The sequence below is a fragment of the Scophthalmus maximus genome, chromosome 12 (assembly GCF_022379125.1).
Source record: "Scophthalmus maximus strain ysfricsl-2021 chromosome 12, ASM2237912v1, whole genome shotgun sequence".
Classification (NCBI taxonomy): domain Eukaryota; kingdom Metazoa; phylum Chordata; class Actinopteri; order Pleuronectiformes; family Scophthalmidae; genus Scophthalmus; species Scophthalmus maximus.
The window spans coordinates 18,321,127-18,342,389 of NC_061526.1; the positions used below are offsets into that span (position 1 = coordinate 18,321,127).

General features: G+C 46.0%; 3 protein-coding genes across 5 annotated transcripts; 2 read left to right on the forward strand and 1 right to left on the reverse strand.

Moving 5' to 3' along the window:
* Positions 1-304: 304 nt before the first annotated feature.
* Positions 305-4,411, reverse strand: LOC118292617 (zinc finger protein 774). 2 transcript variants are annotated; one of them, XM_035621563.2, is made up of 9 exons: positions 4,275-4,411; positions 3,616-3,790; positions 3,227-3,438; positions 2,879-2,986; positions 2,643-2,738; positions 2,378-2,488; positions 1,964-2,084; positions 1,661-1,876; positions 305-1,566 (listed from the first exon to the last, which is right to left on the reverse strand). In XM_035621563.2, the coding sequence occupies exons 2-9, from the start codon at positions 3,638-3,640 to the stop codon at positions 536-538; spliced, it is 1,920 nt and encodes a 639-aa protein (XP_035477456.1). In that variant the 5' UTR covers positions 3,641-3,790; positions 4,275-4,411; the 3' UTR covers positions 305-535. The 2 variants fall into 2 exon arrangements, with proteins under 2 accessions (XP_035477456.1, XP_035477455.1); XM_035621562.2 differs by lacking the exons at positions 3,616-3,790; positions 4,275-4,411 and having other exon boundaries at positions 3,227-3,609.
* Positions 4,412-4,528: 117 nt separating this feature from the next.
* tspan33a (tetraspanin 33a) lies at positions 4,529-9,258 on the forward strand. 2 transcript variants are annotated; one of them, XM_035621573.2, is made up of 9 exons: positions 4,530-4,661; positions 4,762-6,471; positions 6,703-6,760; positions 6,993-7,120; positions 7,466-7,540; positions 7,717-7,812; positions 7,971-8,099; positions 8,185-8,346; positions 8,435-9,258. In XM_035621573.2, the coding sequence occupies exons 3-9, from the start codon at positions 6,718-6,720 to the stop codon at positions 8,534-8,536; spliced, it is 735 nt and encodes a 244-aa protein (XP_035477466.2). In that variant the 5' UTR covers positions 4,530-4,661; positions 4,762-6,471; positions 6,703-6,717; the 3' UTR covers positions 8,537-9,258. The 2 variants fall into 2 exon arrangements, with proteins under 2 accessions (XP_035477465.2, XP_035477466.2); XM_035621572.2 differs by lacking the exon at positions 4,762-6,471 and having other exon boundaries at positions 4,529-4,661.
* A 3,203-nt stretch (positions 9,259-12,461) lies between these two features.
* Positions 12,462-21,013, forward strand: smo (smoothened, frizzled class receptor). The gene is made up of 12 exons (XM_035621561.2): positions 12,462-13,208; positions 14,393-14,592; positions 15,070-15,279; positions 15,373-15,545; positions 15,651-15,870; positions 15,961-16,084; positions 16,253-16,345; positions 16,735-16,843; positions 17,249-17,434; positions 17,532-17,680; positions 18,173-18,307; positions 18,492-21,013. Exons 1-12 carry the CDS (start codon positions 12,947-12,949, stop codon positions 19,100-19,102), a joined length of 2,472 nt encoding a protein of 823 aa, XP_035477454.1. The 5' UTR covers positions 12,462-12,946; the 3' UTR covers positions 19,103-21,013.
* Positions 21,014-21,263: the final 250 nt, after the last annotated feature.

Sequence of the window (21,263 nt, forward strand, 5' to 3'; positions counted from 1 at the left end):
CCAACACACAAGTTTCAGATGCTGTGTTACACACACAATTAATTCAAGGCTTCCTCAAGTAAAGACAGGAGTTAAATTGCTTTTCATTCTTCGCCACACTGAGTGTTCCAAATATTCTAAAGTGATCCACTCAGGATTTTAAGACATAAAACATAAAAGATAAATCTTCTTGCATATCTTTTAAATAACTTGGTTCACCCTCAAAGCTTTTCTCTTTTTGCCCACAACCGTCTCTTTAATTCTCCAACGTGTTTATGTAGAGTTTTGAGATCTGGATATAATGAAGAAACCGAAGCAAATTTTTCTTACTTTTTTACTTTTCTTACTTTTCGTTGCTAGAAATGACATGACACAACTTTCAGTAGTGAACACCTACAAAGAATCACACAATTTATCATACAAAGATAAGTTGCAAAGATCATACAAATAAATAATATGCAAAGGATTTCCCCTAACAGCTCTCTACAGGTTCTGAAAATAAATAAAAGAGGTATTAAACTGAACATGGACTACATCCTGATTCCTGACAAGTAAATCACGTGTCAGGTTTATGAGTTGCCAAATGTCTTTTCAGGTTCCCCTGCTGGGAGAATTCTCTCTCGCAGCTCGGACACTTGAACGGTTTCAACCCATTGTGGCTGAGCGTGTGTCTCTTCAGGCAGTTCAGCGTGAGGAAGCGCTTCGGGCACTCGGTGCACAGGTACGGACGCTCGCCCGTGTGAGAGCGCGTGTGCACGTTCAGGTGACTCTTGCTGGAGAAGCCCTTCCCGCAGCGGGGGCACGTGTACGGCAGCTCGCCCGTGTGAGAGCGGTTGTGCAGCAGCAGCTCGCCGGAGGACAAGAACGACTTCCCACACGTGGTGCACAGGTAATTCTTCTCCCCTCTGTGCATCTGCATGTGCCTCGTGATGCCCGCTTTGCTGAAGCTTTTCCCGCAGATGGTGCACAGGTTGGAGGGGCCCGCGTGCAGCCGCTCGTGTTGCTTGAGGGAGTAGCTGCACAGGAATCCCTTGTTGCACTGGCTGCAGCTGAATATCCGTCCTCTCTTGTGGAGCCTCTGGTGCTGATAGTACCCCGACGGGCTGGTGAATCCCTTCTCGCACTGGCCGCAGTGGTACCGGAAGCCGTGAAGCTTCCTGTGGGTCTTCAGCTGATTTGGATGCTCAAAGACCTTTTCGCACGTCAGGCACTTGGTCTCTTCCTCCGTGAAGATTTTGTTCTCTGCTCGCATGCTCAGAAACCTTTTGTCCTCGCCTGCGGGCTCTTTCCGTCTCCGTCGCTCCTTGTTCTCCAAGTTGTCCCTTTTTTGTTTGCGTTCCCGCTTTTTTCCGGCGCCGTTTTTTTGCTTGCGTTTCCTCTTTTTGTCAGAGACGCCCTCTACCTTCTTCTTTTCGGTGTTCAGCTCTTTCCTTTTCTGAGGATTCTTTGCTTTGGCCTTTTTCACAGATTGTTTTTTGACGACGGGAGCGGTTATGTGGTGCTCACACTGCATGTGCTCTTGCACCTTCCTCTTTACACGGTGAGAAAACGAACACTGGGGGCAGATGAATATGTGTGACAGGGGACCTGGGAACAGCATGAAACAGAGCATGTTGTTATTAAAAACATCGATTGCCTTTAGACCCTTTCTAGCCTGCTGCTGCAGATGCTTTTGTCTAACCTGATTCCTTTTTTGGCGACCAATCATCTGCGCTGGCGTCTGAGCTTTGATCACAGTCCTCTGCTTGTAAATCGTCCAATGCCAGGGTCTCTTCCTCGCTGTCATAATCACCGCCCTCTTCCTCCTCATCGTACGGCTCCATGTACCTCACCACTCCAGTTTGAGAAGGGAGGGCCAGTGTGGACAGAAGGATGTCGTCCTCACTGCTTGTCGGAGCTGTAACAGAAAGAAAAAAACTTAATAATTAAGAATGAACAAAAATGAGCAAGACACCAGGAAAGAAACAAACGCACCTGAACGCACCTGAGCTGAGCGTGCCGGACTGTCTGTGATGAAGCAGCAGAGTCTTTATGGCCGAGGGTTCAGTCAGATGTTTTCCAAAATCTTCTGACACAGATGTTGTCTCGGTGAGCCATGCGGCCGTCTGAGACACAGAGAGAAGATCACAGAGACACCGGTTGGCAGCTGAAACAATCGTTATAAAGCTGAAAACAGTAGCACGGAAAGATGAAAATCAAGTCACACTGTGATGCTGCGGCTCAAAATTGTCTCTGTTGAGGGAAACAACACGGTGAGCGATAAACGATTTGCCTTCAGATTACTCTGAAGTAATCTGAAGGCAAAACACCTCACATTTCACGGTGTGAGGTGTTTTGCTAAATCTAGCTCTTATTTCTTGTGCCTCTTCTTGTGCCTCTCGAACCGCGGTTCGAGTACCTGTGGCAGGTCTGGTGTGGGCAGCAGCTGCTCCAGCCTGGACAGGAAGTCTGACACCAGCTGCTGCAGTCGTTCGTCATAGGCAGAGCCGTAGTTTGCTGGGAAAACCTCCTACGGGAACAGAAAAGACTTTGGCTCCATCACTGCCGTAAAAAATGTGTGGTGAATCTTTACGACTGTTTAATAATCTTAACATTTAATAATCTGCACAGCTTCCATTCCCCCTGATGTTTATGAGTTATGTGTGTCTTTGAGACGGACTCACCTGGAAGAAGAAATCTTTCTCAAAAGGAACATTCAGGAGGTTTTGAACCAGGCTGGCAAAGTTGGTGTATGATGTTTTCAGAATATCACAGCAGGCCTGTCAGAGAATCGGACAAAAAGTAAAGTTTAGACAGGTTTAAATTATTTTAGACTTTAGACAATCCCTTGGTTTCTTAAATGTATATTGTGGGTCCATGATTGTTTTCTCTCCCTCAAGTGGCTTTAAAAGCCCGTCACCTGGTCAGCGGAGCCGAGTTCAGCACTGCAGGCGTGGATTTTGTCCAGGTGGCTCTGGATGCTCTGCAGGTTGGCGACGCCATCGCCGCGACACAGCTCCAGAACCAGCTGCAGCAGAGCACAGGGGGGAGGACGGGTGACTCAACACAGCCGGACAGGGCAGGGGGAGGGAGTAGCTGATACTAAGACACACTCAAAACGCAAATAACTACAAATAAAAAATAGATCTATACAATTAAACTCAACCCAATATTCTTCTGAAACAATTTTCTTTTGGTGCACTTCAAGGACTCCATATTTAATTCCCTTTGACGCGTGTTAGTTATTGCCTTCATGCAGGACCCTCACCCTCGCCCTCAGGCCCAGGACCAGCTGCGCTCTCTGCCCGGGGCTCAGCAGCTCCGGGACGACCTCCGTCACCAGGCCGATGAAGTCCACCAGCTTGTCGTACTGCGTCACACTGTGCCGCTGCACGATCTGCCACACGAAGGCGGACATGAGTCTCACCGGGGGCACCAGGAGGTGTAGGGAGGCCGGGGGCAGAGGGGGCAGAGGGGGACCTGCAAGACGGAAGTGTTTCAACGACCAATCCACATGCGATTCACCCACTGACCACGACATCACAAGCCGGTGTGGGTTTGTTTGGCTGACGTTGACTCAATCAATAACTGCATTTCTTCTGCCTCGAAGGCGAAACACTGACACTAGCGACGAGCTGGGGGAATAGTCTGACCAACCTTTGGCTTTCCACGCCATTTTCATGGCTCAATAACGTCCGAACGAGGAAGAAAGAGCCACTTCAGCCGCTCATCCTGCACCGACTGGAAAACACACGTATCACTTCCGGGTCAAACGGATGTTGTGAACCCTGCGTGCGCTCTCCTTCAAAATAAAAGTCTGGGCATGGAACTCCTAAAAAAAAAGGTATCACGTGTAAACGATACGAGATAGAAACGACAATATTATATGGACAGGGGAAGAAAGGAGGAACTAATAATCCAAGTGACACACACACACACACACACAAACACACACTCAGACGTCCCTGTCTCACATTCTGCCAGTAGATGGCGCACAATGGTTCCATTAACCCAGGACTTTCCCCAGAAACTGTGGCCTCCCACGTTTTCTACTTATTCACAGTCATCAGTCATTTAAAAAAATGGGAATGAAGGACCCGTGAAATCACCTATAGGCTAATAATAATAATAATAATAATAATAAAACTAATAATAATAATAATAATAATAATTAATGCATTCAAGTTCACTCACTCAGCCTGAGGCAAAGTTTCAGTGTCACACTTTAATGTCAAAAACCAAACATGCACGACCGACATTCGGAACAACCACTGGACTGAAAGTGAGCTTGTGAATGAAAAAAAAAGGAAAAGTACCGAGGATGACATGCGAAGACTTCTGCCACGATCACCTGGTGAAGGGGCGCAGACAGAACGCAAACACACCCAGGTCCTCCACGCCCAGTCAGGCAGTCAGGCAGCGGCAGACGCCGCAGGAGGCAGCTTGTATCCAGTCACTGCTGCTGTGCGTGTCGGCTCAAGAATCAGACAGAGGAGGGAAGCGCACAGCTCCTCGTCGCTCTTTGGCTGTGCGTCTTTTCGTACACATAGCCCGCTCGCTCGTGCGTAAAACTTGGATCAGACGCTTGGATACGTGTCGCCATGGGAGGGAGACGCAGAGGAACACCTGAGAACGATGAGGATTACTCCTTCGTCAGTGCCGTCGTGAAGTATCTGCTGTTCCTGTTTAATTTTTTATTCTGGGTGAGTGAGTGAGTGAATACTCTCTGACGCGTGTTTGGATGATGGGTGATCGGGATCACGGTGTGGCTCACTTTATGTACTGTTCTCTGTGCGTTTGCAGGTTAATCATTTGTGTTTCTCGGCAAGCCAGACGCACTCTCTGCTTCTTACGCTGAGGATTATTTCAACAACAAATGAACTTTCAAGTTATGATTCATTCGTTCCAACAGCCATCCTGTGTTTCCTGCTTATGTGTATAGGAAGTGTGAGATCTAGGTTCAAGTCAAACACTGTTGGTTTCACAGACAGTGAAAGGTGTGTAGGCAAGAGAGAAGTGGAAGTTCACATAGCTTTCTCTCTCACACACACACACACACACACACACAAACACACATACACACGCACACACACACACACACACAAACACATGCACACACACTGAGTAAACAGACCTGCTGTGGACTAGTTCTCTTCATGACATACTTTGCTGCCATGGAACACAAACCCCTTCGTTCATATGCATATCCCTGTGACAAGTTCATTCAGGAGTTAATTTCACATTAAGTGATGTTTTATTTTTCCATTTCAATCAAGTTTTGGAGGAACGCTTGTGTTAACTATATACCTTCTGATTTTGTCTCACCCTGTAGGACGTCACTGGTTGAACGACTTTCGGCTTTTAACAGTAAAGGGGAGTTGAAATGAACAGCAGAGCTCAGCAGTGGGCCTGTAAACAAAGCAAAGTTCACATCAGTGGGTTTCAGCGTCAGGTGCCAGTAACATAAGGAGATTTCTCGCAGCAGATCCGCTCCTGCGGATTTAAAACCTCCCGAGGTTTAGCTCAGTGTGAGTGAGACTTGCTTGTTTCTGACCGAGCGAAAAAGGCAGTAGAAGAAGACAAGACCATGCCTAAACAGTTAATCTTAAAGTCTGCACAGCTTTTCTTCAGCCGTTTGTTTCTATATCTTCAGCCGCATGTGTGAAACCACCCAGTGTGAGTCTGTCGGCCATGTTCAGCCTGAGCTGTCATGTACCAAGGATGAGGCTGATGTGTAAAAACTTGAAGCTCTCCACTGTGGAATGTGTTGTTGTCATTTCTGTTGCCTCCGGCTACGTTGAGCTCGGTGGAGGACCAGTAATTAACTGCTCGTCTGTTCTTCTCTTGTCTCGGTGTTCTGTGTTCTCGGGAAGTCCAGCTTTAGTCACACCATTTGTCATCAGCAAACGATCTTCAATCAAATAATGGAATCAGTTTCATTGCCAAAGCAACACGGGGTTTAGCCCCAGTTTTAAACGACGAGCTTCCAGCTGCTCACATTTCCAGACACAGCCACAACCTCAAAAAAAGAAGCCCCCGGTTCGAGTCAAGTGAAGCTGAGAAACGAAACCTCCACGAACGCAGGCAGGCAAACCGAGCTTTTCCCCACAAGGCCTGAGGAGCTGCAGTGTCCGTGTGGTAACTGGATCCATGTCATTCAGGGTGGGAAGAGTATTTGTGAGGGCTCCCTATTATTCTACTGAGCCCAGGAGAGGAGCGCTCCGTGAAAGGGTCTTTATTTTACTTTTTTCAGGGAAGGGGACAGATTGCCGACAGGTCGCTACAGTCCAATGGAAGCAGAGTGGATGGCAGAATCTCCCCACCTTCCCTCCTGACACTTAAAGGAGAACGTTGTGGTCTTCAAGTTTAACGCTGAACTCACTCAGTAGTAGCTGTAGTTTATCTTTTTTTTTCCGGTCCAGCCTTGTCTGTGACACACTGTACTGTACCTCCTCCACATCCTAATGTTATCATGATGAAGTGTTCTGGTGGATGGCGCCACTCCCTTGACAAGTACGAACATAGAAACGGCTCTTCATCCTCTGTGCTGTGTGTGTGTGTGTGTGTGTGTGTGTGTGTGTGTGTGTGTGTGTGTGTGTGTGTGTGTGTGTGTGTGTGTGTGTGTGTGTGTGTGTGTGTGTGTGCATGTGTTTCTCCATTTAGGATGCTCCTTTTATAATGTTTTGAAATGCAAGTGTAAATACATGTGGAGAAATCTCATTCTATATGTCATGTTCTCCTCAGATTATCGCCCTGGTGATGGTGTCAATCGGCGTGTACGCCCGCATGATGAAACATGCAGGTAAATGATCCTCCGTGGACGGGGCACGCGTTCTCTCTCCATGAGTAGTGAGGGAGTATCGAGTGTCAAATCTGTGTTGGTCAAGATTTCTTCAAGTGAAAATGAAAATACTACAAAGGGAAGAAAAAAGTGTTGTGTGATGTAAATGTTCCCCTGCATCTGTTGGAAAGTCTGAAATCTGTCGTCAGCAGAAAAGACAGACTCAAACCGCTGTTTTTCCTCTCAACCTCAGAGGCCGCACTGGCCTGTCTGGCAGTGGACCCCGCGATAATGCTCATGGTCGTGGGGGTCCTCATGTTCATCATCACCTTCTGTGGCTGCGTGGGCTCCCTGCGAGAGAACATCTGCCTGCTGCAGACGGTAAGTCTTCAGCTGCTGGGCCGCCGGACTGTAGAACCACTAACAGTGTAGAAAGACCTGCAGTGTGGGTGAGGGGTCCGCAGAGGTCCCACAGGGTCCACATGCCCTGGGAGCCCCCAGATCTTGGCATCGGCGTAGCTCAATAAAAACAGAAGCATACACACATTGTTTTACTATGTTGTATAAAGAATTTTACTCCACTTGCTTTCTTTTGATTGTAAGTTCGGGGAGTTAATAAGCATCAGCTGAGTTTGCATGGTGACACAGGCTCTCGTGGAATCTGTCCTCCGAGGAATCAACACTGAACAGATTAATATTAACCCAGCGCTCTCTGTTCCCTCCCAGTTCTGTGTCTCCCTGACGGTGATCTTCCTGCTCCAGCTCGTCGCCGGAATCCTGGGCTTCGTCTTCTCGGACACGGTAATGAAACAATGAGGCAGCAGGCGTAAATGCATCTGCTAGAAAATACTTACACATTTACAACTCGTTTAAAACTTTTATAATATAATACCTATGTGGACCATAAAGACATCGTTGATTATATTGAGAAATACTGTACTTGCTGCTGAAACGACTTTTTTCCATACTCGTCCAAGGCACGGGGTAAAGTGACTGAGATGATCAACAATGCCATCGTCCACTACAGAGACGACATTGATCTGCAAAACCTCATTGATTTTGGTCAGATGGAGGTAAAGACTTAATGCCATACATATTACAAGGCATCGTCTGTTTTTATTATAAATACCAGGGAAATAGGAGCCATAACAAGGTTTTTGTAGCTGTTTACACAGACAAACTGACCCGTCTCCTAATCTTCTCCATCTTGAACATTCGTGTGTCTCCTCAGTTTGGCTGCTGTGGCGGCGTGACGTACACTGACTGGTCCCAGAACATGTACTTCAACTGCAAGGAGGACAACCCCAGCAGGGAACGCTGTTCCGTCCCCTTCTCCTGTTGCATCATATCCAAAGACAAGGTCCTCTTCCTGACAGACTCCGCCGAGAAACGATTTCTGTTGTGTTTTGTCTTGTGTTTTAATCTGCGTTTGTCTGTTTGTGCAGGAAGTCATCAACACCATGTGCGGCCAGGGCGTGCAGGATTTAGAGTACCTCAAGGCTGGAGAACACATCTACACCAATGGCTGCATCGACAAATTAGTCAATTGGATTCACAGCAACATGTTCCTCCTGGGAGGCATTGCACTGGGATTGGCCATACCACAGGTAACGTACGCCCGCGCAGTACAGACACCCGGTGGGACGGGGGGGTGTCCAGCTGGTGAGCTCTCCGTCTGTGTTCTCTCCTCCGCAGCTGGTTGGGATCCTCCTGTCTCAGATCCTCATCAACCAGATCAAAGACCAGATCGAGCTGCAGAACTACAACCTCAAACACCGCTCGGACCCTTGGAGCTGACGCAGACCCGGCCAGACCAGATTCTGATGCGCGACACCGTTAACGCGGTGATACAAGCGGCTGCGGGAAGACGGGTACTAACTCTTTATGCCATTTCTTTGGAAAGAAAAAACGTCTGTCGGCCTGGAGAAAGGAAGCTGGTACTAGTACTCTGTCGCCACCCACTGGACACAGACCACACTTGCATTTACCAAACATTTTTTTTTACAGTAGTTTGAGTAGTAATTCTCAAACAGGGGCAGAGGTGGTGTTTGTGCTGAGGGTCGTGTTCTTACAGGATTCATTTGACCTTTAGTCATCAACTGCTCTCGCTTTAATCTGCAAAGCATTTTTATTGTTCCCTTTTTTTTTTCTTTTTTTGAGATGCCAAACCGGAGTGGGATCTAGAAGGGTTTTTCTGAGATGTATTATTTTGCAAACTCTTTGAAAATGATGAGCATGCATGTCAGATGTCATGTCTCCTCCAGGCTCAGCAATGCTGCTCATTGTTGCGTCCACCTGTGAGGTGATTTCTGACATTTGCTGGAATATGTATCCCACAATGTGCTTTTTTTTAAAAAAAACTTCCAGATGAAATACCTGTGTAAATAGAAAGGTCAGCATACTTGATACACGAGAGAAGATGAAGCATGAACAATGAAGCTGTATTTGCCTCTAGATCCCAGAAATGCCTCATACCCCCTGTTGTAGTATAATAAACTTTTTGTTCATCTTTTACATAATGATTTTGATACGTTTCGTTTTTTAACAAGGTCTGCAAACGTCCGTTAACCCCGGTGGTTTGACGCTCCACAACACGGCCATGTCGGTCTCCTCGGTTGTCCCGCCGAGACCTCACACTGCACGTGATGTCACTTCCTCTGCACATTTCAGCCAGCTGACGGCCGGCCCGACTGCGGGGCTGCTGGATTCTGTTGGGTGTGTGCGTCTCAATCGGCTGCCATTACAAACAAATGTTTGCCAAGTCACAGAGGCGCCGCACACAGTTCATATTATGCACATGTGCTGTGGCTGATGTATTCCAAACATTGCATGCGTCATTTGAATCCTGTTCTCCCCCCTATGATATTTCTTTTTTTTGCACGTGAATACAGTTGTTAACTTTAATACAGAAGAGGCCGGGACACGCAGCTGTCCCACAAAAAAACTAAGAAAAAGTGCTTGTTGACGTCACTTCTACAGGCCACGTTTGTATTTTGTGAGCTAAGAGAAACAGATTTATCATAATTTCCCCCTCTCTACTTGTTATCATGATACAGTACCAATTCAAGTTTGATTTGGCAGAACAGTAAAGCATAGCGGTGTTGAACTGTTTTCGCTCAGCAAGGGGATACATGTTTAGTGCTCCGTGAAGAACCTCCACAGCTGCAAATGTGAGCATTAAATGCATTATTATCACATAATGATTTGGGGCCAACTCTGTTGTTGTTTTAATTGGAGACCTGTTGTTTGGAAATAATTTCACTCATGACAAAGTTAAGCTCAGGTCAAAAGTCTACTGTATCTTTGAAGAAGGATAAACCAATACGACCTCTCATCTCCACCCAGTCTCTCTGCCTGGCGAATGAGACCTTGAGTTGTGATGCTTCCACCGACTGAAACCTGACGCCTGTAATCTCTGGGAGCAGAAACAGTCCTGCGAGTTCAACGGCCTTTGACGCAAGTCCACCATCTAAACATGACATTTCAATGTTAGTTTAAAAGCTGCGGTTACTCCCCTTGCTGTGATTCTCAGCTCAGCGCAGCGCCAGAATCCACTGCCTCAACCAATCTGGTGGCACGAAGGAGTGAATCAAAGCACTGTTCTCATTGTAGAGGCGTTATAATTTAGTAGAAGCAACTAAGTAAAGTGAAAAAAGTGACAGTGCAAACCGCAGTTTATGGCTCTGTAGTAGTCTCTCGTGATAGTGAGTGTGTGTGTGTGTGTGTGTGTGTTTGAGTGAGTGAGTGTGTGTGTGTGTGTGTGTTTGAGTGTGTGTGTGTGTGTGTGTGTGTGAGTGTGTGTTTGAGTGAGTGTTTGTGTGGGTGTGTGTGTGTGTGTGTGTGTTTTGAGTGAGTGTGTGTGTGTGTGTGTGTGTGTGTGTGTGTGTGTGTGTTTTGAGTGAGTGTGTGTGTGTTTTGAGTGAGTGTGTGTGTGTGTGTGTGTGTGTGTGTGTGTGTGTGTGTGTGTGTGTTTTGAGTGAGTGAGTGTGTGTGTGTGTGTGTGTGTGTGTGTGTGTGTGTGTGTGTGTGTGTGTGTTTTGAGTGAGTGTGTGTTGGCCTGGGCTCTGCTGCTCTGTGTGTGGTCCCCGTTCTGTTTTTTTCCTCCTCTGACTCACTCTGGCGGCCATGTTGCTTTGGGTTTTTTAAGGAGGCCCGGACACACACACACACACACACACACACACACACACACACACACACAGATAGAGGAGGGAGCCGCGTTAACCCAGTTTTACTCTCGGAACACCAGGGGAGAAACAAAGCATCTGCAGCCGTGCAAATACCACAAGTGCACTGCCCATTTAATGTGATCACAACGGCACCGTGTCAGAGATTGGACCTGTCGGGAACCTATTTTCACTGGTTTCCTCCTGGCATTTTCAAAATGCCAATCATAAAAATGTGATGTTCATGAAATAATGTGACTTGCGTTCTTTTGCCTGTTTGCATTTTATGTTTAGCTTCATGTTAAACATTCCTGCAGCCAGTCACCTTAACCAGGCGAGAGGAAGCCCAGTCCATTATGAGGGTCCCTAAGGAAACTGGTTCAGTGAAGTTTTGACTTATTTACTGTGTTGCTTCACTCCCTCCGTCCCACACACAGTATGGACATGCACGATACTGGCATGTGAACAGGTAACAGCTACTCACAAACTTCATGTAAAACTTCATACAATTCATATTGCATCATTGTTACTAAACGCTGAAATCATGCAGTAGTTTATCTTAACAACAGCCTATATACAATAGAACATGGATTTATAAATGTAAAAAAAGGAAATAATCCAACATATTTTATATGTATTGTGTGTACTATTCATACAGTACTCATTTAATTTATATGTAATGCACATATGGCTGCCACAACAACAGTACAATATTCCTGGATTTCTTTTGCACGAATGGTTGTATAACTCATTTATACTGCCTACTCTAAAGTATTATACAGTGTACTTTTCTTCGTGTTTTCTCTTTTATTTAAATTTTCAGTTATTTCATTCGAATGCTCATTTCTCTGTTTGCTTACCTCTTGTCAATTGTGAACAAAACAGAACCAAAGGTAAATGAGATCAAATAGAAATATCATATATAATAACAAATACTATAGATAATAACAACTAATCCTGCTATTAATAATAATACAACTATTTTGAGTGCTCATACATTTTTAATATATTCATTATTGCTGAATTATAGCTTCAGAATGTTGTTTTGGTGGATCAATGATTTGTCGTTAGGTGTGAGGACCACCTGGGGTCTTCAAGGGGTTTAAAGGAAAAAGAAGACAGGTCAGTGAACGCAACACTGAGGACAAGCACTGCAACAACAAGCATCTCCTCAGGCGGGACAGAACCTTTCAGATGGGTATGGTTGTTTTTGGGGGGGGGGTCCCGAGGATGAGACACTGCCATTAGACACATTCTTCCCCTTGCAGAGGGGGATGGGAGGGGAGGTTCAGTTGCTCTGGCTCTCCCCGGCCATGTGCATACCAGAGACATAAAGAGCAACAGCCAGGCGCAGAGCTGCAGCTCAGAGGAACTCGACCGGGCACCACAGACCTCTCATCGGACACCGGAGAGGGGTCACTCCTCGGGACACGCAGAGAGATGTAGGACAAACTTATCATCTTTACTTTATTTTTTCTGCCTACACAAAAGAAGAAGAAGGGGGTGGGTGGGTGGGGTGGGGGGGGCTTGGCTGTGGAGAAAAGGGGGTGGCGCATCCGAGCCACAGATCCTGTTACAGGGATCCAGACTTTTTTTTTTTCATGGCAAGTTTTTTCGGAGGTGGGGGGAGGGTTGACTCTACAACTTTTTCTTTTTTTGTTCTTCCCCTAAACGCTTCAAATGAAAACTTCATAACGTTAAAGTTCCTCATCCCTCCTTTCCACACCTGAGCGCACTCTTTCTGTGCGCGTGCGTGCGCGCGCGCGCGCGCGTGGAGCAGTTTGGATAATGAGCGGATCCAGGAGGCTCCAGCGAGGATCGGACCAGAGGAGCAGCATCGAGGAGAAGTTGGGGAGGGCTGCGAGCGAACTTTGAAGCCGATTGTCCTCAGCATGCCGCGTCTGGGAGCGAATTCACAATCTAATGACGAAAGCATCCGCTCCGGATCTGTCCGGGGAACGGATCACTGAGCCTCGCGAACACAGAGACAGAACCCATTCCCCTCCTCCCCTGCGCGGTTGACTCTCTGTCCGTGCCCAAGATGTCTTCCCACGGCCGGGGCCCCATTGTTGGATTGTGCTGGATGCTGTGCGTCGCGGCTGCCTTGCTCGCGGGCTCCGCGGCAGCGATGTCTCCCAACGGGACCGTGCTCGAGGAGCACTGCCGGAAAACGACGACCTGCGAGGCTCTGAAGTACAACACATGCCTGGGGTCGCCTTTGCCCTACACGCACACTTCTCTGATGCTGGCGGAGGACTCCAGCACCCAGGAGGAGGCTTTCGAGAAGTTGGCCATGTGGTCTGGTAAGATGCTGCGAGCTCAGTGGAGCACCGAACGCGATGTCGTATCAAAGTTATGAGTTATGATCAGCCTGTGATCTACTAAGACAACTGTAGGACCGCAGGGGGAAAAATGATAAATCCCAGAGTGCATCAAGTACACTCTACATGGTTAACATATTCTGAAAGTGACCATCATTTGACTATAAATGAAGTATTGATTGGCATTAACACCCTTGAGAAGTAGAATGGGAATCCTGCAATGGAAGTAGAATCTGAAGAAAAAAGAAAAGAAGTTGACTTCCAGGCTTTTATATTGTAGTAATCACATATTAGATAAATAGAAATGAACAGTGGGATTCGTTTGATGAACGACCCAGCACACAGACAAGCACCCGGCATTAATAGTGTTGCCTTCATGTGATAATAATGTTAATTGGCTTGACAATGAGCTGTGATGAGAAGTCTCAAGTACCTGAGGGGGGTGAGAGCCTCGGCAGGAAATGAAGGGTTAAAAGCCATTAAAGGAAACAAGAGCAGTCACTCAGAGGTGTTAGTGAGGAAACAATAGACGAGTCCCGCCAGTAAAAAGGTTCTCAGATATTCTGCAAGAGGACTTTCACCTTCAGGAGATTTTCCCTAATGACCTGTCACTGCCTGGCAGCTGTCTCTGACAGACATGTGTGTTGTTGAATGTGGTCCCGTCTCTGACTGTGCCTGTCATGTGTCATGCAGACTAGTCATTGCTGTGCAAGAAAGCAAATTACCAAATCGCAATTGCTCTCTGATGTTGAAGTCCGCCTTGTCTGCGTCAGGTGCTGCTGGATACATTGTCCCAGTTTGATCCTCAGGGATGCCAAATTTTATTATCAACATATAAACGTTTGCACAGATCACGCATTTATATTAGGAATAGAGTTGAAACTATAGCAGTAGAGAGTTCTTCACAGTTGATTTATCCCCATTAAGTCATTCGTTCACTGGTTCCAGCTTTTTCATTGTGACGATTTTCTGCTTTCCTTTGTTTGAAATCATTGTAAATCCAATATCCTAAGGTTTTCGACTGTTATATGGATAAAGAGGACTTTTTACAAGGTCACATCTGGGAAATTGTTCCCCTCTTTTTTTCCAGCAGACCAGCTGATAAAGAAACGGAGCTGGTGTGTTGTTGCACATCTCTCACGTCTCACTTGTCTTTTACATCCCAGGTTTGAGGAACGCTCCGCGCTGTTGGTCGGTCATCCAGCCGCTGCTCTGCGGCATCTACATGCCCAAATGTGAGAACGGTCGGGTGGAGCTGCCCAGCCAGACCCTGTGTCTGTCCACGCGTCGGCCGTGCAGCATCGTGGACCAGGAGAGAGGCTGGCCCGGCTTCCTCAAGTGTGACAAGTTCCCCGTGGGATGTTCGGTACGCCCTCATTGTGATGTGTTACTTTACTGAACTCTGGAGGCAAAAGTCTCTTTTCCACTGCAGGTCAGAGGTCAGGGTCAGCTAGAGCGCAGCGACCTTGCACTGCTACTCTGTTAGTGATGAACTGTGGATTGACTATTTAGTCCACCGTCATGGAACCGAATGTTCTGTGTCCGGAAGATTCAGACCAGCACGAGTAGAGCGACCACACGCTCGCAGTGACTCTTCCAGAGATGCTCCTGCTGCATTTTCGCATGGGCTCACTCTGACATTTCCGGAATGTTTTTCTAGTGGGCAGTCAGGCAAATGATCAGAGCAACATTTGCGGACATTTGCGTTCTCCCATACGACCCCTCCGTAAACGTTCCACGTCTGGACTTCAGTGGCTTGTCTGCAAGCAGCGTGTGTGATCCAGACTAAGTTAAGTTACTTACGTACAGTTTCACCCTTTTTAACTGTGCCTCCTTTGTGCAGAACGAGATGCAGAAGCTGAAGTTCAACACGTCGGGCCAGTGTGAAGCTCCGCTGGTGAAGACGGACATTCAGTCGAGTTGGTACAAGGACGTGGAGGGCTGCGGCATCCAGTGCGACAACCCCCTGTTCACCGAGGCGGAGCACAATGACATGCACGTCTACATCGCTTACTTCGGCACCATCACCCTCCTCTGCACCTTCTTCACTCTGGTGAAACCTAAATACAGTACCCAGCATTTTCAATGACTTTTGGTTTAATATTCCATTCTCAAATCTCACTTTGACATTTTCTCCCCTGACCAGGCCACTTTTCTTGCTGACTGGAAAAACTCCAACCGCTACCCAGCTGTCATCCTCTTCTACATCAACGCCTGTTTCTTCGTGGGCAGTATCGGCTGGCTGGCCCAGTTCCTGGATGGGGCACGCAAGGAGATTGTGTGCAAGAGCGACAACACCATGCGCCTCGGGGAGCCATCGTAAGAAAATATCCCCAGCCCGTCTGTCAAAAAAAGAAAAAAAAGGCACAAGATCGTTATCATAATGGAAAATACAAGACATTGACGTTGTGCTGTTCTCTCCAGGTCTTCGGAGACACTGTCGTGCGTCACCATCTTCATCATCGTCTACTACTCCCTGATGTCCGGTGTGATCTGGTTCGTCATGCTGACCTACGCCTGGCACACGTCCTTCAAAGCTCTGGGCACCACCCAGCAGCCGCTGTCCGGCAGGACCTCCTACTTCCACATGGTCACCTGGTCCGTCCCCTTCGTCCTCACTGTGGCCATCCTGGCTATCGCTGAGGTGCGTCGGAGGTCATTTGCATGAAATATTCTCAATACTACTTATCTATTCGCTTTGACCACATCTCCTTTGTCTGTGTTGCCTCCACAGGTGGACGGAGACTCGGTGAGTGGGATCTGTTTCGTGGGCTACAAAAACTACAGATACCGTGCTGGCTTTGTGCTGGCGCCCATTGGCGTCGTGCTTCTTGTCGGTGGCTACTTCCTCATTCGGGGTGAGCGCACACATTCACAGCAGCGGCATATTTCAGATATTTGAAATTGAAAATCTTAAAAGAAGAGAAGTGAGTCAGTATGAAAACAAAGAAGCTGTCTTGAATCATTTATAATAAACTCATATGCACCTTCAACATTGATTCATTAGGTGCATTTCTCTGTTTTAGGTGTCATGACCTTGTTTTCCATCAAGAGTAACCACCCCGGACTGCTGAGTGAGAAAGCGGCGAGCAAAATCAACGAGACGATGCTGAGACTTGGTGTGTTCCGTCGTCTTTTGTCCATTTCTACCAATCCTTACCAAGCTGGCGATGTGGAAATATGAGGGAAAAAACCAGTGTGGTTAAAATCAGAGTTGAGATTTGGGTCAAACTGTGCCTTTGACGCAGAAACCAAATGTCTGTAGCAGTGTGTCATCGGTGACTCCTAACAAGGAACGTCAATACTGTTGATGGTTTGATATGATTTGCCGGCCCATGGGAAACTTCTGTTTAGTGTTTCATCCTTCTGAATAATGATCTCCTCGTCATATCTTTGAAATTATAGAAATAAGCAATAGATCATTTTCACATTGTGGATTAATTGTATTGGTGGGGTGACGTGTCCGGTTTTCCATTTCTAATTTTGTTGTTCTGTTTCTCCTCGTCAGGCATATTTGGTTTCCTCGCTTTCGGCTTTGTGCTGATCACATTCGGTTGCCACTTCTACGACTTCTTCAACCAGGCTGAGTGGGAGAGGAGCTTCAGAGAATATGTGCTGTAAGTGTTTTTATGTTTTGTAATGTTTTGTTTTTGGAGAATGCCACGAGTTGCCGTGTTATTGTTGATTATTAGGACCACTGCTTCTCCAGGCTCACTCTTAGCATCCAATCATATACAGAAATCCACAAACTGGTGCTGTTGAGATCCCAAACCGCTGAGCCACCGCTCAACTGTGAATGCAGCCCTGTTTTTCCCCACAGTGTTGACACTGGCTGGATTGGAATTAATTTAGCCTCAAAAATGTGAAACCACTCTTTCCTGCCCAAACACGTAAAACAGTCCCCCTTATTCAGCAGCACCAGCATTTGAATGCACCTCAGTCATTTGGCCAAAGGGTATGGGAGGCACATGCAGCACGGTCAGGACACTGACCGATGTCCATGTCTGCGATGTTTCCAACAGGTGCGAAGCCAATGTGACAATCGCCTCTCAGACCAACCAGCCAATCCCTGAATGCACCATCAAGAACCGACCGAGCCTCATGGTGGAGAAAATAAACCTGTTCTCCATGTTCGGGACGGGCATCGCCATGAGCACCTGGGTCTGGACCAAAGCCACCATCCTCATCTGGAAACGCACCTGGTGCAGGTAAGCACGCGACTAGTGAACATGAAATGTAACATTCAAAAATGAAATGCTCCGTTTTCTCTTCCTATGCATATTAACATCCTTCACCCTTTGTCAGGATCATTGGTCGTAGCGACGACGAACCCAAGAGGATCAAGAAGAGCAAGATGATCGCCAAGGCATTCGCCATGAGGAAAGAGCTCCACAAGGACCCGGAGAAGGAACTGTCTTTCAGCATGCACACCGTGTCACATGACGGGCCAGTGGGTGAGTGTGTCAGTAAAATGCATAGTTGGTTCATTGATTCATTCTAAAAAAAGTGAGGATTGAGTATAAAATAGAGTTTAGTATATTTTCATACTGACAAAATCCATATTGAATTTTCTCAGATTGCATGAATGATCACTTAATTGTCTACCTTTTGGATTGGAGACTCAAACAGTTGAAACCATGTTTGCACCTCCACCTTGTGGTCAAGAATTGGTATTGCAAATATTCTTATGTGGATTATTCAAATTCAGGATAAGAGCTCATACATACTATTCTAATTCATTATTGCCACCCTGATAGTAGAGGGTTGATCCGCCCCTCCCAAAATACTAAAGACACTTTGTGAAACACTGTGTGTTATTTTTCATTTTACCTGAAAACATTCTCCATAGAGGCTACATGGTCAGAGGCCACTGCTTCTGCGCTTATTTAGCTTGGAGCATTAAAAGTACGTTGGATTTAAAGCCGCTTGTCTTTTCTCGTTCATAGCTGGAATCAATTTTGAAATAAACGAACCATCCAACGACATGTCATCAGCTTGGGCGCAGCATGTGACTAAGATGGTGGCCCGGCGAGGTGCCATCCTGCCGCAGGACATTTCTGTTACCCCTACTGGTACACCAGGTGAGAGCTGCAGGTCGTGACTCTGACATCATACCTACTGTGTTGAATATGCAGAACATTTCTGCATATTCATTTCCCCCACTCTTCCTGACTTTCCTTTTTATCCTTCCCTAACTTTTTTTCCTCCCTTTTTCTTCATGTGAGGATTGTTGAACGCTGGGTTCTTTGTTTTTTTTCTCCACAGTGCCACCTCCGGACGAGAGGAATAGACTGTGGATGGTGGAGGCTGAGATTTCACCAGAGATGATAAAGAGGAAAAAGAAGAAAAAGAAGAGGAAGAAGGAGGTGCGTCCAGCGAAGGAGGTAGTGGACAACCAGGCTTATCACCAGCGTGAGTTTGGCCGCAGCTCGGTGCCTCGTCTGCCCAAACTGCCCTGCCACCCGAGCCTGGTCGCCAACCTGCAGGAACAGCAGAAGCTGGAGGAGGAAGTCCTGCCGGGGGCCTGCCCAGACTACCAAACCTCACACCCCCTGTCCTGTGAGGAGAGATGCCCCTACCTGCCCTACCAGAGTAGTCGGAACAGCTACGGCCGCAGCCTGCTCTCTAATCATCTGGCCCTCAATGATCTTCCAGAGGATCTGGGTCTTGGCCCCCGCTGCCCCCCCTCAGCTTCCACCTGGCAGCCAAGTGGATCTTCTCACTTCCCCCGTGAGATGGATCGCACCGACGGGCTCTCGGACAGGTTGGCCCATGTGGCTCGGGTACCAGTAGGCCGGAGGGCCGGCTACGGGCCCATCCACTCCCGGACCAATTTGATGGAGGCGGAGCTTATGGATGCTGACTCTGACTTCTAGGAGCAAAGCGCCAGTACGTTGTGGCTGTTTCTTTGTGGTACACAGACAGTAAGCTATAAAAAAAAAAGTGCTGGATACTTATAAAATTCTTACTTAAGTGCACCTAGATTACGATGCCCAGAGGATAAGATGGAACTGAGCTGGTCATTTTTTTTTAAATTTTCTCTTAAATTCTGCTTTGTGTTTTTGGAAAAAAAGAAAAGCAAAAAGGGATAAAGTGAAAAAAATGTGTTGTGAATAAGTTAATGAAAAAAAAAATACTTTTTGTACTTTATTTGTGTCCAATAAAATTTCAAAGGCAACTCCATGATGATGATGAGACAAATGAGGCAGCTAAACTGTACGTGGCTTGAAACAATATAGATATCTTTAGTCCGAAAGCCTGTGACCTCTGCCCTGCATGGGATGACACTCAACACCGGTGTCAGACAGGTGACGTCGTAAATGTTGTCATAAATCAAGCTGACGCAAATACCGAATTTTGGCGGATTACTAGAGCAGGCGCGACATTTTAAGGCTCTTAAGGTGAGATCCTAGAGTTAATAATGTTCTTCACATTTGATTGAACTTTAGTGCCGTGATTATTTGAACTATCCCAGTGCAGCAAAAAGTTTAAGAAGCAAACAAACTACAGGCTGCTAAAAGGAATTCTGTTGAACCCAGGTCTCCTCTCATATTATATGTTAATGTTTCTTTCTTACCGCCACTATTTAGCCAACAACTATTCGTGTTTATGTACAGTTAACTTGAGGTACTAACATTATCTCCCCTGCACTACTGGTAACTACTATCACTCCTAAGACCTCAGACTTTGTGAGGGACGTAAAACTGAAGCCAGTAAGTATTGAAAGGAACGGTTCAAGTTTGACAACTCATCCTGCTCAGAAAAGAAAAAAGGATTTTCTTCACTTTTTCCTTAAAATAACCCAAATTATTATCTTATCCTCACTGTCCTTGATTTTTAAATGAGCAAAGTAAAAGAAACTTTTATTTACTATAATTTAATGTTACTGAACTAAAATACAGACAAATTATCGGTTGCCTGGTGCAATAAACCAACACTTGTTGCCGTTATCAATTGAATTGAATGGTCTGATCATCATTTTCGCATTTCACCTTGTTCAGTTATTGTCAAATGGTTATTTTTTTACGGCAGTATTTCTTCTTCTTCTTAATCTGTTGTATATATTCCATCTAAACTCTTTTGTATGATGCTGTTAACTCTGCATTGGGTATAGAAAGAATGTTTCTACAATACTTTCCTCAATGCTCCTGCTTTTCCGTTGCTGTCTTTTCCTACATGTGTGTGTACTGTACATAAGCTGTTCATAGATTTCTCAATAGGGGTATTATTTGTACAGATGTCTATATCAAATCACTTGATACTCTGCTGACATGATATATAAAAAGGGAAGAGTCAATTATGCTATAAAAAAAGTTGTCACTGTACTTGTGCTGTAACCAAAATTTCACCTATTGTTGTCATTTTATATTGCTGCGGATAAATGATGCTGAAGTAGACTTGTGCTAGATCGCTTCTTAGCCAACGGAGAATGAGCTTTGTCTAATTTGTCTACATGAGAGGATTATTTATGTTCGCAGTAGTTAACACACTGCTATGAATTTAACATTTTAGTTTGGCAACAGAAATAAAGTAACGCTAACATTCTCCCAAATATTTCATTTGCAAAGATTATTTGCTAATTAAATAAAGATTGGGTTTTTTTCATGCCGTGAAAAGTAATCATTTCGAAATTTGAGGAATCAAAATATTTACCAAGGGGCCCTTTCTGTGTTGCTTTTTTAGTCTCCCTGCTTAAACCCCCCCCCCCAAAAAAAAAAACCCCATTAACTGCAAATGTCCTTTTGTTTTGTTTTGTTTTCATGTAAATAAAGATAATCCTTCATGTCTGTGTGATTGTTACTGTCTGTCGTGAGTCGCACGTGCTCCGCTTTCTGCCACCATGTCTTTATCGATTCCTCCACAAGGGGGAGCTAAAGTTTGACATTTAAAAAAAAAAAAAAACTTCAAATCCTTACAGTGGTTAGAATATTTTAAAAAGTTAATACCCAAATATATCAACAGCAATCGACAGGAGGAAAACACACTGAGAGAAATAACCAGACTTCCTGTGTTAATATAAGTGTGACCCCGCCCCCT